Source organism: Falco cherrug, chromosome Z, assembly GCF_023634085.1.
Source record: "Falco cherrug isolate bFalChe1 chromosome Z, bFalChe1.pri, whole genome shotgun sequence".
Taxonomy (NCBI): Eukaryota; Metazoa; Chordata; class Aves; order Falconiformes; family Falconidae; genus Falco; species Falco cherrug.
The window spans coordinates 35,326,149-35,345,471 of NC_073720.1; the positions used below are offsets into that span (position 1 = coordinate 35,326,149).

Here is a 19,323-nt window from a genome sequence, read left to right on the forward strand (position 1 = left end):
CTTCAAGTAAGGGTTTTTTTTCCCCCATGTTGCTGAAGTAGGGCTTCTCCAGCATGAGAGCGTTGTTTGGATTATGTTCCATGTCTCCTGCACAGTAATACGAAGACAGACAAGATTTGGCCAGTATTAAAACCATAGGCTTGTTTTCAGCAAGTCCAGGAACGTGGTACCTGGTATTTCTGTTGGTGGACGGGGCCGCTGAGAAAATAGGGATGCAGCAAAGGCAAGGAATGCCAGAATGGAAAGTTTACTGGCAAAAGTCTGGTTTTGGCAAACATGATGTAAATTAAGATCGTTCAGAGGCATGCTTCAGTGACAGAATTGCAGGCTGGGAGTTTAGGAATGAAGGTACATTTTAGACAGTTGGAAAACTGGGGTGGAAGACAACCCCTCGATTGACTGTATAGGTATTACTTTAAACTGAACGAGAATTGTGAGTTTCAACTTCTCTAGGGCTAGAAGTATTGAGGAATAGCACTTTTTTCTGTGCAACAAGATTATTGCAAAATTTTCCTAGTAGTGAGAAGCTGCTCCTGTAATTGAGCAGAAAGGACTGGAGCCCTGTGCATCCTTAACTATAGCTGTAGTTAAATGATAAAAATGATAGTAAGGTGCTACTAGTCTCTTCCTTAAATGTGAAATCTAAACTTCTCACAAAAGGCCAGATTTTATGAATTCTTCTTAGGTTGATTCTAAGGATAACATGGCTATTTGAGACATCTCTAGGACTCAGAGGTTTGGTTAAGAGCACTGGAGTCTCACGAAGAAGATTTTTCTTTTCGCTGACTCTGTAGACATTTAGAAGCTGTGGTGAGTAGATGTCCAGTGGAGTGGCTAATAGGGGAGAGCCGAAGTCTGTCACTGGGACATGCGTTCTTTTTAAATTCACTTGCGTGCTGTAGAGCAGGTCTTACTCCTGTTACTGAAAGCAGTCTTGGAAACCTGCATTGGTTTGACCAGGTGTGACTTTGACAGTAACAGTTGGCTGGCAACTCAAAGTGAAAAGTTAGTGTCCAATCTGAATAGTACTATTTGTTTTCTGGTATTATCAAAGGGTTGGGAAAGAAGAGGCTAATTAGTTGAACAAACTTTGAGAATGGCTGTTGGCAATACTTTCTGACTTGTACATATGTGTAAGTTTTCCACTGACTACCATTGGTGCATTATGTATAACCTACAGGACAAATCTGTCATGTTTTTATAACACTTCGAGTGTCATGCTTATTAGATAATACTAACCATAGGATCCTTAAAAAAACCCCAACCTGCAAGTCTGTAAGTGCACCTCCTCTAGCTGAGAAAGTTTTATGGAGAGCCAAAGAAAAGGCTTAGAGTTTAGTGTCTGATTTGACTTTGAGCTATTCTAGGTAAATTGCTTAGTGACACTGACCTTTCAGAGGTGATAAACACCTGTATCATCATTTGGTTCTGCTGGGAGTTATGATTGTTTAGCCTCTCTAGATTTCAAATGCTACAGTTTTTTTCACTCCTTTTGCAGAATAACGATGCTATTAGTGTTGGTAAAGTGGGTTTTGCGTATAGGATGTGTTAAGACTTGTAGAAAATACCTTTTAATTTGTTATAAACTAAGTTCATAAATGCTGCATACTAATATAAATAATGCTGCAAAGAATCTGTCAGTAACCTGGTGTTTTGCTTAACAGAAAAAAATGCTTAGCAGAAAAAAATGAATAGTTTGTTCTTGGAAATTTAGTATCAGCTGACATCTTGTGACCTCTTGATCACTACAGTGTTGTTTTGCTTTCTTAGCACATTGTACTATGGGCTTTGGAATGCTCAAACATGTTCACATGTCCTTAATTAAGGCAACTGGATCAGAAGTCTCCTTCTAAAGGTTTAATAAATAAGTGTAGTGTGTATATGATGGATATATCAGCTTTAAGATTTATAATTTAAATGTTATGTAGGACTGTGCAGACAGATAATAAATTTTTTTTATTGTTTCCTTTGGAATGAAATTCAAGAGAATTTAAAAGGTTTTTAAGATCTCTCCAAGCATAAGATAGTCATGTGATCTTTGGCTCAGTAAGCTTTAAGTAAATGAAGTACTACATTATACTATGCATGCTTAGTCACAACAGCAAAATAATGTCAGGAAAAGTGTAACATACCTAATTTTCAGGCGACATGTTTTTCAAAGTGTGTTATTGTGTGGCTTTAAAGTTGGCTGCTGTGACTGAATGACACAGACTTGACCACAGTAGAAATTTTATGTGAGACTGCATACCAAATACATTAGGTAGAAATATAATCCAGAATTTATGGTTCTGTATCTTGTATTAAAGCTTTTATACAAATGTTTTTCAGTGGTATTCGCTGTGAAAGTATGGCTATTCAACTGCATCTCTTGTGGCAAACAAGGTTGCTGTTCGGTGTTTTGTATTGTCACTGTAGCTCTAATTTTAATACTTCTCATACAGAGCAAGTAGTTTTCTTTCTGTGGCTTTAAGGCCTAATTTTTATTCTGTATTTTCCTTCAGGCACTTATAAGGACAAAGATAAACCTCCAAGCCTCTCTGTCCTTGAGACTTTGAGGTGTACCTTGACAGCTTACCAGAACAAGCTGGAAGATATGTCTAATGAGGTAACACTTGCACGGTTTGGCTCTGTATGTATTGCCTTCGGCCTGCAGCAGTACATATGCTTTGCTTGTGAAAAAGGTCAGAAGAGTGGATTGTTGAGTTGACAGCTTCACATATACCCAAAGAAATAATCTCTGTCGCTATTGTTTCTCTAAGCTTGCCTTACAGTGAAGTTTCACATACGTTTGAGGGGACAGGGAGAAGAATTTTTCCTTTGTGTGTTTTTTTTTAATTAGTTTGGTTTTGTTTTCTTATTAAACCTGTTAGAGTTGCTCTTTTCAGTAAACATGCAGGAAAACAAGCCTTCTAAAATTAGTTAAAAGATGATGATTTAAGTGTTAGGCAGTGTGTACCACAATATTCCTAAATATGCAACACTTGAGCCTCAACAGTCATTGGTATCAGTTATGTAAATGCGCATGCCCTTGTACATGTAGAAAGTGGCATAATTCTCTGAGTTGAGAGTGTTTATGATGAAATCTCTTTCGGTGCTATTTTGATGTCTTAAATAAAACAGGACTGTGACAATACTCTCTGAAGTTATCTAAGACAATATTGGAAATATTTCAATTTTGGAAGGCTTACCTTTGAAAAAAAATGTTTTCCATGCAGTCCTACTGGCCTTTTATTTCACTGACTGAAAAGTCACAATCTTGCATTTATTTTCTCATTTGTATTGCTAATGTGATAAATTAATCCTTGTGGGTGTAAATGTTTTATGAAATTGTGGCTTTAAAGGCTGTCGGGAGAAGTTAACGGCAATGTTAAAGTTTTCTGTACAAGCTTGTAATTAGCTTGTCTTTGGATAAAATTGGCAATACAGAAAGGCAAGGTGTGATAAGATTTTAACAATGCCAATACTGTTTTTTGATTCCTAGTTTTTATCTTTTGCTATGACAAATGCATAGTCTAGCTAGTCACAACATACAAAAAGATAAAAACATAAAACAAAAAACCCAAACCAAAACAAAAAAATGGAAGAAAAGTATGTCAGTTTGCCTCTTTTATTGGGAAAAGAATGGTCTCCCACAAGACCTTTTGAGTTTGTTCAACGGGCACAAAAATAAGTGACCATGGAAACAATTATACTCCTGTAAACAGCAAGCACTGTTATGTCTCTCCCAGTGAGGTAAGAGAACTGATGTGTATAGTCATTATGAAACTCTTCTGAGACCCAAGTCTGGAAGCTGAAGAGTAACTAGGAACATATTACCCACAGTGAATTGTTATTTGGGAGGAGGGATGTCACGTGATAGGCAGCACAGTTGAAAAGTCGACTCAGCAGGCTTTGGCTTAGTGATGTGCTTTGTTGTGAAACTGTGCCAGAGACAGCAGTGGGGAGACCAAGGGGGTGGCTGCTAAGAAAGCAAAGAGAGTATTCTGACAGAAAGAAGAATGAACTGTCAAGGAAAATAAATCGCAAGCAGAGCAGGACCAACAGATGACCTGCCACAAGACTTCCCAGTAGGACTGTGTGTGACTGACCCTGAAGTTGTCATATGGAGCCAGAGATCACTGAGCACCTTCATGGTGCACAGAAAGGGCAGTGCTCTGTCCTTCTTGATTACCCCTGCCCCCATAGATAATACTGCTTTTGGCTTTTTATATAATAGATATGTTTAGTAATGAAACTTTTTAATAATACAGTAATGCACAAAGGAATATGAAGGGCACTGTGCAGTAAAAACACGATTTTTTAATACACAGCAGTAAGGGTTTAGTTTTGAGTAATTATGTAGTGGTTCTGTTTATAGAGAGATTTTCAACAATACCCTGCATATTGATGAAGATACTAATGTGCGGGTACACCTGTATGTATATGTGAAATATCCTGCTAAACTTGATGTGTCACTTTTAACTTACTGTGTTAAATATTAAACAATCTAGTTCATTAGTGTGTCTGAAAGGTGTCTAAGTGTTTTGCTTTTCACAGAAAAGCTTGTGACTTTCTGTGTAGTGCAGAGGCTAGAATATGTTTGGGGAGAGAGAAAAGGCTAGTAAACCAAGAAAAAGACGGGAAATAGCATTCTGTATTTTACTGTAATTATTTGTGAGAGTGCTGCCAGGTCTCCTGATATGAGATCAAACAAAAATAGAATTTTCAAAGTAACTTGTAGATGGGATATTTTACTTGTGAGTTGCTTCTTAATACTGAAGTGCTGGCAGTAACCTGCACTATAATACATGTTTATTCGATACTTTCTTTCAGACATTTGTCTTGCTAACCTAATCATCAGCTAACCAAAGATACAGATTATAATGGTGTGTTATCTTTCTTTGAAAGTGGAAAGTGAAGCTAGCACACATTATAGTCATGAGCTAGCTCTAAGGTGGTTGCATGTAGCACCAAAACGCGTTCAGTAGTTGCCATACCTCTCAGGAGTATTGCTGCTTTTTTAGGGTATGTGTGTACTGTCCAGCGCTCAGTAAAATGTAGAGACCATGCTCACAGCTGGATGATTTCTGCACATGGCCACTGACTTTGAAAACTTGTTTGCTCAGACTACTTCCCAGATCATAGTCTGAATTCATTTACATTTTCAAATGCATTTCAGTCTGTGTTATTTTGAGAGTTAATGGGAAAGTTAGTAGTGGACTCAGTTTGGGATTCTGCTACTGCTATTTATCTTAAATCATTATAAAAGAGTTATTTTGTAATGGCACATTATTTAGATTATATGGAGTATAAATATTGTCAAAGGAATTGAAAACAATTATTTCTTCTACATTTATATAGAATATTTTTTGTGTATATTCAAGTGATTATGTAGCCTTTCTGTAAAAGCCTGCCTGACCTCTGTATTTTTCATAGCTTGGGAAAACGAAGGCTTTGTGTGAAGAGATGACAAAAGAACTTGAGATATCCAAAGAAAAAATGTGTGCTTTAAGTCAAGACCTTAAGGTATGGTTTCATGAACTTAACATAAAATTTTATAGTTCTGCAAAAAGTGTCTTTCTGGATTTAAAGGTATCTTTTTTTTTTTTTTTTTTCTTATCAGAGTAAGTCTCTGTATCGTTGTATTCTGTTGAGCAGACTAGTTTACCTTGCACACTTGTATGAAGCCATACTGCTTTATTCTGGTTACCACCTTAGGCTACCTGACTGCTGATTTCAATGATTGGTCTTTTGAAATAATTAAAATAGATTTATCAATTTGCAAAATTTTGTTTTATATTAAAACCAGCATTGGTAGTTTTTTTCTCTTAACTTTTTGTCAAGGAGAAGAGAATTTATCGCTGTTCATATGATAGCACATTTTAGTAAAGGTGACCTTTCTTTTGTTAATTTTTTTTTGTGTTTATCAAAGTTAATGCATGTTTGAAGCGTCAGGTCTGCCTTAACAGTTGTGCAAGGTGCAGTGCAGAATTTCTTAAGACTAAAATCTACCTGGGAGCTGATAAAAACACTTGAGAAGCCTTTTCTTTAGTTTCTGAACAAGAATATTTTTATTTCTGTTTTTGGCTGACACACCACTTTTGTAACATCCTGTCTGGTTACATTGGTGGCCAAGGGAGTGAGGAAGTCCTGAGGTCATGGTTAAACTTTATCTCCCCAATGGCAGTGTATTACATTATTGCCAGAATAGAATGTCTCTATTCCCAGTGTTTCTCAGATTCTTTTGCTGGGGATATGCTGCTTTGTCACTTTAGTTTAGTCACAGATAAGTCTGCAGCACTCAGAGTCTCCATATTAATTGATGCTTGCACATGATCTGTCATCTGATCTGAACTTTCTTTACTAATTTATGCTCAGAAGACTTAAGACTTCAGTTTCCATTGCAGCACCTTTGTAAGATACCTAAAAATTTGGCAAGCCATTGTAACGGATACTTCTTCATGCAAAAACTGAGTTTGCTGCACAGGGAAGGTGCTGGTTTTTATGCAATATGCCGGTTTCTGACCTCTTTAAAATTTTGGTAATAAAATTGCCTATGTGAGTGAAAACTAGGTCCAGTCTCAAAATATTTGTGTTAGAAATTTAACATTACTTTTATCTTTTAATATTTTCATTGAGAAGAAGTTGACATTGCCTGATGAATTTGGGAGTATCTTTCCTAATATATTTCCTATCTAAGCAGATATGATTTTATGAGAAATAAACAATGCTTTCAGTTTGACCTTTAGCAAACTTTAGCAGTGCTGGAAGTCCAGTGCTTGTAGGAAAGGAAAGCACGTGTTTCTGTTCTCACCCTCTCAGCAATATTTTGGCTGAAAAGGTGTAGTGTATTAAGTTCTTTACTTACCTTGTGAGATTTTGTACAGGTAGCATAATGATTCTATTTATGACCATTTTTGTTAGTTTCTTCCCATGGTCAAACCTCCAAAGAGAGTCATCACATTTTTTATCATGTAGATAAAGAATACATTGGGTAACAGCAGCTCTCTGTGTTGCCTACCAACTCAGCTGTAACAGATCAGAGATTTACTTATGAAAATGATGTACCTTTTCAGTAGCTATGAGAGCTCTCCTCTCTGTAGAGGATGACTTGTGTCCATGCATTCAACATCTCAGTTGTGGGGGTAGAAGGGATTCCGAAGATCACTGTATCATGGAGCTTTTTGCTCACAGAGGTGGGTTTCTCATGCTGTCTAGTTACAAGCTGCGGAGAGGGACCATTGTCAATTTTGAAATTCTGTTATTAAAAGATACAGTCAGCTTAGCCTGGAGTCTTTGGAACATGTGTGGCTATGTGACTGCTTACTTCCTGAGATGCTGAGCACTGGACTAAGGTAACATTTTATAGAGCAAAATTCTTACCAGCCTCTCTGTTCCATGCCGCTGTTTTGCAGGAAGCTCAGGATAACCTGACAGATGCCAATAAAGAGTTAAATCACCTGCATGCTAAGTGTACAGACAGAGAGACTTTAATAGGAGCTTTAAAAATGGAACTACAGAATGTACAACAATGCTGGGAGAAGGAGAAAGCACGTGCCACAGAATCTGAAAATGAAATCCAGAAGCTTACCAGGGCTTACCAGAAGGATATGGAGGTATTACCAGAGACAAGATGACTGTCAAAAAGAGTCTTTATTTAATCTCAACTTTATACATTTACATACATCAGATGGTTACTTGTAATCTTAACAGATTTGTCCCCAAAATATGATTTTAAGATATGTATTTTGAAATATGTATTTAATATCTACAGGATCTCAGGGAATATTGGTTCTTCTTCCTTCTATATCAGAACTAATAGCTTAACCCTTCCAGTGCTTTGAATTTTTGAACACCTGAATTTATTTAAAGAGCTATGCATGATGAACAATTATTTCTTTATTTCAAATTGGAAGTTAAAAGTGTTTCACAATTGGAACATGTCAAGAGCATCATCATCATGTGTTATTAATTACTGATTCACATAGCAATCGGTAGCAATTGTGGAATTGAAGTAGTTTTGCCTGTGTGCCACAAAACCTAGAATTATTTCTTAGCTGTTAGCTTATTGTGCTGTGCTATATGTGGGAATTGCTTCACAAAGTCTTACTTCAGAACTATTATCTTTTTCTGTATATTTGTTTACAGATGTCAATTTTGTTGCTTCCCCCCCCCAAAAAAAAAGCAGTTCTCTACTAGCAATAGAAATTATATACTTTATCATAGTTACTGTGCATATTGAGCTCATTACTTCCACAAATTTGGACACGGATGCCAACTGAGTTAAAAGGAAACATTCTTTCCACCTCTTTTACAGTCTGGTATTTAAATAGTGTCCACATGAAGCAGCTGGAATTGTTATACACATCAGATAATGATTAAAGTGAAGGAAACTAGAAGCCTGGCTGTATCGTAAAGTCAGCATGCCTACAACACTGTGGTTGCATTCAGCATGTGTGAATTGATTTTGGGTCTTGGGATCCCTTTTTTCACACCAAGTGGATAATTATCATCCTTGGTTTATCACAGTTCAGGCAAAAATGTAATGATGGTGGTACACTGGATTTTCTGTGGGGAACTATGAGATCTGTTAGAAACAAAGTTAAACTAAACTAAACTGGAGGTTTTTTATTGCCTAAAATACATGAAATAATAATGAGAAAATGCATCTAAGTATAATGCAAGGGGCTCAGAAAAACCATACTTCCTCATCTCGGTCATCCACAATTTCTTAATGTAAAGTCTCATCCAAGGCCCCTGGAAAGCAATGGGAACCTTTACAATGGTTTACTGACTTTGAATAAAGGCTCTGTTTCTCATGGCTTTCTGTTATTACCTTAAAGTTGCTAAGTTGCATGTATGTACTAAAAGGATGAAGGCTGGAATTTCTGTTGCATGCTATTGTTGCTAAAGTTTATTCATAATTTGCATCAATTTGTTACACTGCTAAGTGTAAATGAATAAGGCACAGCTTGCAGAATTTGACTGATGAAGCTATATGCCCATTTTGTGTAGCTATTTAGTCATACATAATCCATGCAAAAATAATTTTTAAAAACTTCAGAGTCACAGTTGCATAAAGTGTGTTGCGCTGCTAGCCAATCAATGTTCTGCATGTTATGCAGATATTGGAAGTAGGCACAATTTCAATATACCTGAAAAGTGTTAATGTTAATGAATAAATTGCATCTGCTAATAGCATGGAGATTTTTATCTGTACCAGGTCATGGTTGTGACCACTGCAGGATTGGGCTTTCTCTATATACTTAGTCTAATTAGGTAAATTTTACAAAAACTGTTGTCTTACTGTGGCTTTAATCTGTATGACTGCAAATATTAACAAGAAATTGAGGAGTCTGAAAAGGTTTGGGAATGAGCCTTGTGGTTTTTTTAAGCTGTGTGCAGCTCACATTACTGTACATATATGATGCATCTCTTTGGATTCTAACACTGTTCAGATACAACAGCTAATTTTTCTTTTTGTCTCAGGAGAAGCTAACCTTCCTCCATAACTTATACCAGCATTTGGTAGCAGGCTGTGTGCTTATAAAACAACCGGAAGGCATCCTAGATAGATTCTCTTGGTCTGAGCTTTGTGCAGTCTTGGAGGAGAATGTTGATGCCCTGATCTTAGACCTCAGCAGGGCTAATGAGAAGGTAAGTGTCCTTAGGCACCAGCTAACTCTATTAAATTCAGTGACATTTGTCCACATCACAGTATCATTAAAAAGGACTGACATTCATCTTATTTCAAAAAGAATTTGGATGTTAATAATTCAATACCATTAATTATGGCTTGTCTACAACTCAGTTTGATGCCATTGCTGTGGGCATGTAAATGTGACTGAAGTCTGTATGAAGTCTCTAAGCTCCACTTTCTGTGCAGGACATGCTAATAGTACTAGCCAATATTAGCCACAGGGACCTAATTAAAAGAAAATAAATTAATCTTACTGATGAAGCAATTCAAAGAATTTAGTCATTTACACTAATAAAGCAAGTCTTTATTTTAGCATAAAACAGAAACAAAATGCACTTACTCCAGGAACGTCATCTTTAAATTACATGTTTATGATTCAGAGGTACTATCTGAAAGAATACCAGTGTGTTTTTTGGTTTAACTGTAAGTTTCGGATTATGAAATTTATAGTCAGAAATACAACTAAAAAGTACTTATTTTTATAAAACATGTCAATATTTGTTTGAGAGGAGCTGTGCTTTTCTGAATTGATTTTAATGTGAGTAAGTTTATGTGGCCTTTCTCCCCAGAAATCCCTGCATTTTTAGGAAAAAAGAGACCTCTTTTTAATTAATTTAAGCTGCTCCACAGGCTTAACATGTCCCACTCTTTAGGATTTCGGTTCATGTTCTAGCCCCACTGATAGAGCCAGTCCTGCAGTCTAGTAGAGTGACCCCAGATCCTGGCTGCCCTGACATTTGATTCTTTAGGCACAGGAAGGGAAAACATCTTTTGGACATTCCTCATCTGCTGGAATTCTGATCATTCTGGTCCAAGTAAGAGACAGGGCAGATCACAGTGAATCATTTTGACTCTGCCCATCATTTAGTAACTAACCCAGGAGTCAATGGAAATTACTAAAGAGGGGTAGTATAAAATCTGGATTATGCAGATTGGATGTACATTTATATTTTCCTTTTGAAGTAGAGGAGAAAAAGGAATAGAAGGGAAGGGAGTGAACATCATTGGCAATGTTTGGGGGAATTGTGGGGTTTTGTTTCTTGCTTTTTAATTTAGTGTGGTAATTGAGATTGATTGTGAGGTCTCTAGGGCTCTTTTCATGTACTTACCAGCTTTTCAGGGATTTGGGGTGGTATTGTTACCTGTGTTCTGCCTGCTTTCTGAGAGCAAAATTTTTCTCCAGCAGTTTTATGTGATCTATTTGGAAGTTATGTTGCTGGTATTTTCTAGTAACAAAGTGTAGGCACTTGTATTTAGAGGTCATTGTTGGCTTGATTCATTACTCCATTTAGTTTGCATGGGAGCTGCAGAGTTAAACCACAAAGTGAATGCCTTCATGTTTGTTGAGAACACATCATAAACTAGTGAGCTACTTGTGAGAAAAATGTTCTGTACACTGAAATTTCCTGAAATTATTTTAAAACTTAATAATATATGGAATGTCTTGGCTTTCCAGTAAAACAAAATTAAGGGCTGTTTTTTCATTATTACTTGCAGTCCTTGCAATCTGCTAAAGCACTGATTCACTTGATTTAACAGCACAAGATTTAATGTGCTTGTTCTAAAAAATATGGGAAGTGCCTAGTTCAGGTTTCCAAAAAGAAGGCAACAGATATCTGCAAGGTGGTGTTAAGGATGGCAAAACTGAAACCAAGGAAAATTCATTATTCCAAAATATGTCTCATTTTTGTTGCAAGGTTGAAGTAATCTGTTGTGAAAAGCTTTTACTTAATTTTAACAAATATGTTGAAGAAATCATGATTTAGATTTTTATGCTGGAATAGTTTGTGCTTAAATTAATATGTACAATTAAAGTAAAAAGGGGTTTTGAGAGGTAAAAGAATTTCTAAATGCTTGTCACACAGATATCTCACCTAGAATATGCTTGTAAGAACAAGTCTGATGCTATGAAGGAGCTTCAGCAGAGCCAGGAAGATGCTTTTAACAAAATGGCTGAACAGATGAAAGCACAGGAAAGCTGCTGGCAGAAACAAAATAGGTATCTGGAACAGCAGTACTCTGGTCTCCTTGGGGAAGTTCATGCAAGGGCACAGGTATGGTGCTGTGAACAGATTTTTTTTGGGTTTTTTTTTTGTTTTCCTCTTGTAAATATTTAATGGATTATTTCAATAGTTTAAGCTCCTACCCAGTTTAAGGTTCTTTGGGAATTTTAATATATGTTTAAAATATCAAAACCAAAAAACCCAAATCACTGTGCCAGTATTAACTTCGCTTATTATAAATAAATGACTTTGTAAAAATTTTCCAGAAATGAATTGCTTAATTTGGTCTAGCAGCTGCTAGTATTTTTTTTGAAAATGTTAAAGCTGTAAGACTTAGGGCAGCAGTTACTTTTTCAGTGTCATGCTTTGCAAAGACTCTGTAGAGTAACGATAATGTGGTGGAGATAAATTTAGGTATGTACATTCTGACCCTAAGAACCAATTAGCAGTTACATGGTAGATTTCAACATTATTAAAGGACTTCATTATACAGATACTACAGTGACCAGTGGTTCAAAAGTGTAAAACCGTTGTCAGTGATTGTTAGAAAATTTATTTGCAATCTAAAATTTTTCACTGGTATTCTACAACCGCAAGTCACTGTCTTTATGGTCACATTCCTTTACATGTGTTTCAGGTAAAAGTGTTGTGAAATAGAGGAAATAAGATATTCTTTGTTATTTATGACTGCCATCTGAAACTTACTTCATCAGAAGAATGCTGTATTTGACTCAGATTATGTACTTGGAAGTCTTTACACTCCAAAAAATGTATTTATGAAGTATTCTTTAGACAGAAAAAATTATAATAATTTCTCGAGAACTAGTTAATCTGGTTATATTTTTTGCTTGATATTTACATTTCACATTATTGGCAATGCTAAAAACATCCTTGTGTGGAGTAAGTGGCATCCAGACATAATACATTCCCGAACATCCTGTAGTTTCACCTAATGAAATCATTGATAACAAAAAGAATGATGAATGAGAAAGCTAAATTTTAATTTTAAAAATTACTTTTCCTTCTTATAGAAAAAGTGGAGTTACACAATATAGATTTCTGCCTCCTATAGATGCTGCATAAAGGTCATCTCCACAACTGGAGCATATTGTGGAGAACAGGTGCTGTGCAGTTTATAATGGCGCTAAACCTGCTAGTTTTCTTAGCCGAGTTGTGCAGACAGCAAGCAGAGTGTATACTGAAAACACGACTCTTTTGTGGAGCATGCATTAGGCATGTCTTCTGGAAAAGACTTTATCTGTCACCTTGCTGGACAGTACTACTCGGTTTCTAAAAGGGAAATGCTTTCCCTTAGAAACATCTGGGTGTGTTTTCTAACACAGGTTATGAAGTGTTGGAGTACGAACTGGTAGTGTAATCTAGGCAGTATAATGTCTGCATACACTTAGATGATTCAACAAAACTTTGATCTTTTTTCCATGCCATATTTCAGTTAGCCTTTCTTACCATTCAGTGTCAATCTGGGAGAAAGACAGTCTTAATTTCTTCTGATTTCTATTTTGTGACCGCTTTTGGATCTGCAAGTACCAGATTAAGCCTTTCCTTTTATGGGGTCCATAGGTCTTTGCTGTTAGGGCTCTCCTGATCCTGATTGCTTGTTTTTCAGAAGACTGGGCTGTCTTTTACCTATTGCGTTTTGAGCCTGTGAGCAGTATTTGTCTGGAAGATCACTGCTGCGTTGGATCAGAGATACGCAGACAGACTAATGTTGTATTCTTATTTCCATAGGAAACAGGGGAAAACATGCCACGAGTTACAGAATTTCTTCAAAGGGTCTTTTAGATACTACCGGCCAGTGTTTACATAAATATACAGTATGCAATATTTAGATTTAATTATTATAGCAGCCTTTATTCATTAAATTTTATAGGAAACATATAATTGGTGCAAGTGGAATATAATTTGCCAGTATTCTGTATTTCATTGTAGAACTGTGAGTCTCATCACTCTAGGACATTTATTCTAGCACTACAAGGAAACTGTAGCAATTTGCTGTATTTTCCATTCAAAGATCTGAGTGTTAATTACAAGCAGTTTAATGAAATAATCTCTTGTTGGTCTTGGTTCCTTTCTGTAAAGGGAAGATGAGTGGTTTTTGCTGTCCTGCATCCAGCTAATGGTACATCATAGGATACACCCTTTTGTTTGTAGCTTTGTCTTCAACCAGCGTTGCATGCCTCCTCCTCCATGTTTTTTCTTCAGAGCTCCTGGTTTGAGACTTCTTAAGTTTTTCCAGTTGTTGGTTCATTTATGAAGGCAAACTGAAGACTCAGCTCAGACTTTCAGGAATTAACTGACAGCTCTAACTGCGCAGCAGTATGAGTAACGTGTCTTGGAAATTAGTGGTGGTGTTTCTTAGAACTTAGAGAGGGCTTTTCAGAATGGTCTCTATGATTAAAATGTAACGTTGTAAAATCTGAAGGTTTTAGTAACAGTGACACCTGCCACTGCTGCTTTTCCCATCTAGTATTGTTCAGGGGCCCTGGCTCCAAAATAAGATATGTGGATGTTAATAGGTACTATTTCACAGGTCTGTTACTATAGGTCGGGTGGATGGTGTAATCAGAAAGCAGTTTCACTGGTTTTCTGTAGGGTGTATACTCACAGAGTAGCCTTATCACAGATCAGCAATAAACAAGGTGCTCTATAGAAACCTCTCTTTATTTGTCAGTGGTCATGTTTGGAGAGCCAGTGGAGCTTAAAATGCGTTATGTAGCAGGAGTGCAGTCCTCTTGATTTGGTATTGTGCCATTTTGAAAATGTTACTATGTCTGTTCCTTAGCCTCACACAAATTATTTATTCAGACTGTGCACAGTCTCATAGGAAATATCCTCTGAGTTTTATTAGTTGTTGTTTATTGTGTAGACATCTATTAATCTGTCCCCATTTTTTGTGGCAACCACTTAAAATAGAAGGATTTTGTTCTGATAAAGACATGCTGTAAAAGGAAAATCCTGTAACTACTTTAAAAATATTAATTTCAACAAATAGGAAAGGGAAAAAGTCCTCTAGCGAGGAAAAATAAGTGTTTTCTCTTATTGGCCTTTTATTTTTGTTTGTTTGGAAGCTTTTCTTCTATAGCAAGGCAGGTGAATAGCTAAAGGCTGTGACATCTTGCAGTTGTATCAAAAGTCAGTGCAGTCAATGCAAAAGGAGGAGAAGTATGAGTAACTATACTGTTCCCGACCCACTGGATGTCTTTGATAGAGATGTCTGGCCCATGTACTAATACATTGGAAAGAAGTGGAGGACAGTGGTGTTGATACTGGTTTTTTAGATGTATAGATGTACATATATAGAAAAATAAAACAGCTGAAACACAGGAAAACCTTTTGAAGTCATAGTGTCATTATATTTCTAGTTTCCAGTTCTGTTTTCATGCTAGAATAAAAGGCAAGGACACAGTAAGAAGGAGGATAAAACAATGTTGATAGTAGCATTTTTCTTACGCATTCTTGGAATCCACCAAGCTTTGCAACCCAGTGAGGTGTGCTGCAAAGTGCAAACACCGAAGGAAACGGGCTTGCCAGCACTTAGGAAGGGAATTCTATGTCCCTTGCAAAAACTGTGCTTTTAAGCTTTGAAGAAAACTCTAGAAACAGCGTGGGGTAAGACAAAAGCAGTTATTAGCTGGTAAAAACAAAAAGGTGTATTTTCTTACAAAACTTTTACGTTTCTGTAGTCAGAGATTGTCTTGTTCACTTTTGCGTGTTACATATAACCATAAGCATAAAAACACTAAGCTTTTTTTAAAAATAAGCTTTAATTAGCCAGAGCACTGAATGTGAGTATTGCTGCCCAACAGCCCTGTAGGGATCACACTTTGTTTACTCGGATATTGGCCTTTCACCTGTGATGGCCAGAAACCGTAAGTTGTTTTCTAAATTCAACTTACCTTTTCAGTTCCTTCCAGTCATGCTATCAGGTTTTTTTTTTTCTGTAAAAATCAAACACTGTAAATAATGCAGTAGCACTGAAAGTATTGTACATGTTCATACTTAATTTTAGAGTAGTGAAGTGACATATGAGGCCTGTAAATTGTGTTTTGTAATTAAATCTTTGTTACCTACACTATTTCTGTATCACTGGAAGTATTTTAATAACACTACAAATTCTTCCTCTTATAAAAAAAATAATTTATTTGGTCAAAGACATTCTGAACTGACTAGGGTATTTCTCTGTAGAAGCGTGGAATCTTTTATGGAAATAAATTTCCATTCTAGGGATAGTTATGTATTTCTTTCCCCCTGTTGTGCTTGCAGTATGGAGGAGGGAGAAGAAACCAGGGTGCCCCCCTCACTGCTTGCCTGGGACCTGTACCAAACAAAACACATGGGAATGTGGCTGGATGAAACCATACTCCTTCTTTTTTGGCCACTGCTAACATAAGTAACCTCACCCGATTTTTAACAAAATTGCTTTTAGCTCTGAGAGGGATAGCTGTTATTTAGCATAATCCTTGCTTCCCTCCATCATATGGACCTGTAATTCAATTCATGGTTGCCTTACTGTGTGCACGTATTCTAACTGGAGAGTGAGCATTTAATTTGAATTTGTGGGTTCTTTGTGAACAGTACCTAATTTTTTTTTTATCTCCTTATACCACTGAATCCTGTTTAAATGGAGCCTTAACTGGTTGTTCCAATCACAGAGGACTCACATGCATTGAGAAGCCAGTCTTAAGTCTCTTGAGGTCCAGCATAGTGTCTTGATTTCTGTGCAAGGACTGCATGTCATCAAAAGCAAGCAGTCTGCCTGGTGTATCCTGTGTCCTGGCATTCCCTGGCTTCATTTTGCTACAATGGTTTACTGTTCTAAATCTCCCCCTTTCCCTATTTCAGGGCATACAGAGGAAAATGAAAGATGTTCTGCAGGCTGAAAAAATCTGTCATGGCACTAGTCAAAATAAAAATACCAATATTACACTGTTCTTTTGAAAACTGAATTCTGTATGAGACCTAATTAATCTGTGAATATATAAGTAGGGGGTTGATTACAAAGTAATTAAGGGATCACCTTTACTTCTCCTTTCCCAGCTGCTGCCAATCTGTCTAGGTTTATCTTCCAGAGTCTTCCTTCTTTTTTTCCTCTACCTTACACTAACTTTCTTTCCTGCTTTAAAGAGCAATGTTCTGTTTGAAATTGGAGCATGTAATTGCTTATTGTTAAGCCAACTGATAAAACTGTATTGTGGACAACCAAGTACTGTTGGTTCTTCTGGGGACTATTATAGTACTAGTGGATTATCATCAGAAACTGGAGTCTATTTGTAGTTGAAGTGTAAATTTTCTTCATACTATTGATTTACTTTTATATATATGGTTCTGTAACTTTGTTAGGAGATACATTTTGACAGTCATTACTAATAATTTTTGTTCCTTTAATACGTTACTTGACTCTGAAAAAAATAATTTACTTTTAGCTTTTGTCTAGGTAAAAAAGATGTTACTTTAAAAAATATGTTCTATTAATATTTCTTCTGGTTTTGTTTGGTTTTCCCCCTTGTCCCAGGAATACCAAGAAACAGCAGAGAAAAACAAGGAAAAAATGTATGTCCTTGAAAAAAGATTGGAAAAATTGGCCATTGAAAATACTTCTGTGAAAAATGTGTTAATGCAGGTTCAGAAGGAGCATTCATCTCTCCTGGCAGCCTGTGCGCTATTGGCAGGTGCCCTGTATCCTCTCTATGGCCGATGGTTTGCTATGTCTTCCCAAAGAGACCTTCTGCAGGCTCAGGTCAATGTTTATGAATTAGTGAACCAGGAGATTAAGAGCCTTGTTCATGCTCTGTGTGCTGTAGAGGAAAACAATCAAGATGAAGAAAAACTGAAGGGAAGAAAATTCAGAGGACTGATTCATGTATTCCGAAGAGGTGTGATTGCAATTTTGGCAGCTAACAGATTTAAAGTTTTAGCCCGGTCTTCTAGTTCCCTCTTCTCCTGGGTAAATGGCTTCAAAGAAGGCATTGGAATTCTAGTTTGTATAGGAGAATCCAAAGGCAAGTGTAATCTGTCAAGTAAGCTCATTGTTTTCTTCTTTGATAGGTGTTTTGTTAAGTTACACAGTTAGTGAATAACAAATAGTAATGTTATTATTAATAGAGTGTAAAGACAAATTGAACGACATTCTGACAAATGTAGATTCCCTTAAAAGGAAATGCTTAGTTTGTTAAGCATTGAAAGAAAAGTTACAACTACATGCGTGATCTCATACTATTTGATATGCCTTATGTTTGTGTTGCGGATTTCAGAACTAGGTGCTACTGCATCTTCTCTGTGGTAAATAGCTTGAAATTTTCTTAACTGATTGGCCATCAACATACTTTTTTAAAAGATATTTCCTCTTCTTTTATGAATAAATTTTAATATTTATTTCCTACTAAAAATGCACAAAGTTCGCTTTCTGATTCAGGTAAAATATTAGTATGAGGTTTCTAAATGTTCTTTAAAGATGATGTAGTCTACCTGTCCCTTACTGTTACCAGACCTGGTCTTGCTTCCCCCTACAAGGATAAATGGTATCAAAAATGTTTCCCAAACTAGAAGATCCATTTACTTTTCTGTTTTAGTAGTTCTGGAAGCATGTTTAATAAATTGTCCCAATAACATAATTAGTTTGTGTCTTACATACTTAGTTTAGGTCAGTTTCTGAAAAAGCTGGAGATAGTAGTGTGCCTTATCTAACTTGGTTTTATTGCTAGCTATAGTTCTGTTTCACAGGTTGTGAAGAGGAAAAAATACGCTGTGTTGAAGCACTCAGCTGGTTTACTAGTTCTAACCTCCTTGCTGCAATAATCAGTTCTGTCACTGAATTACAGGATATTGTAAAGAAAACAGGTAATTTTAAAAGTATATTTTGTAATAGAAGGTAAAAGAAACAATCAGGGCGCTTACATAATTTCCATTTTTAGGATATTAGTGAAACTATTCTGGATTAAATCTCTATAGAGAGCTGTGTTGTTGGAATGGGTTCATTTTCTTTAATTGATGATATGATACTTTATAATTTCAGTATGTAGATTCATGAAAACAGAAGGCTGGAGAATGCTTCTAGAAAGCATATGAACAGTTTCGCCTGGTTTGTTGTGAGATAAAAAAAAGGTATCTACACCATGCCAATAGATACTTGGCTAACCTGTTCTTAAAAACTAAAAAAGCTATTATATTTCATATAAAAAGCTTTATTATTTTTATTAAAACTTCCTAGTCACCTTGTTCCACTGCTCTAATAATCAAAAAGTATTTCACTGAAGTTCATTCTATTTTTTTTCTGTACAGAAAATCTACATAATTTCTATTTAATTTTTGTATTTCTTAAGTGTAGGCTCTAAAACTGGGACATATTCAACCTGGGACATTACTGCTGCTGACTGGAAGGAAATAATTTCCTACTGTATTTTATATGATACGAATCTGGAATTTCCAGATCTGGAAAGCAATTGAATTTGATGGATACTATTTTCATCTGGTTTACTTGCTATCTTGTGGTTTTTGAAAGAGAAAAAAAATGCTCTCAATTTATGTGATGTATGGTAGTCCTTATTTTATGTCTCTGTGTTCCCGATGTATATGCTTAATTAGATTTCTGTCTAGATTCCCTAAATTTCTTAGGCTCTCCTT

At 36.2% G+C, this 19,323-nt stretch overlaps 1 protein-coding gene across 2 annotated transcripts in view; it reads left to right on the forward strand.

Moving 5' to 3' along the window:
* Positions 1-19,323, forward strand: part of CCDC171 (coiled-coil domain containing 171) — a 149,120-nt gene that overhangs the window by 47,494 nt on the left and 82,303 nt on the right. For both annotated transcript variants that reach the window (XM_055699131.1, XM_055699132.1), the window contains exons 11-17: positions 2,502-2,605; positions 5,416-5,505; positions 7,395-7,595; positions 9,469-9,636; positions 11,545-11,733; positions 17,216-17,720; positions 18,424-18,540. In XM_055699131.1, the coding sequence (XP_055555106.1) occupies positions 2,502-2,605; positions 5,416-5,505; positions 7,395-7,595; positions 9,469-9,636; positions 11,545-11,733; positions 17,216-17,720; positions 18,424-18,540 (1,374 nt within the window). The remainder of the gene's footprint in view (positions 1-2,501; positions 2,606-5,415; positions 5,506-7,394; positions 7,596-9,468; positions 9,637-11,544; positions 11,734-17,215; positions 17,721-18,423; positions 18,541-19,323) is intronic.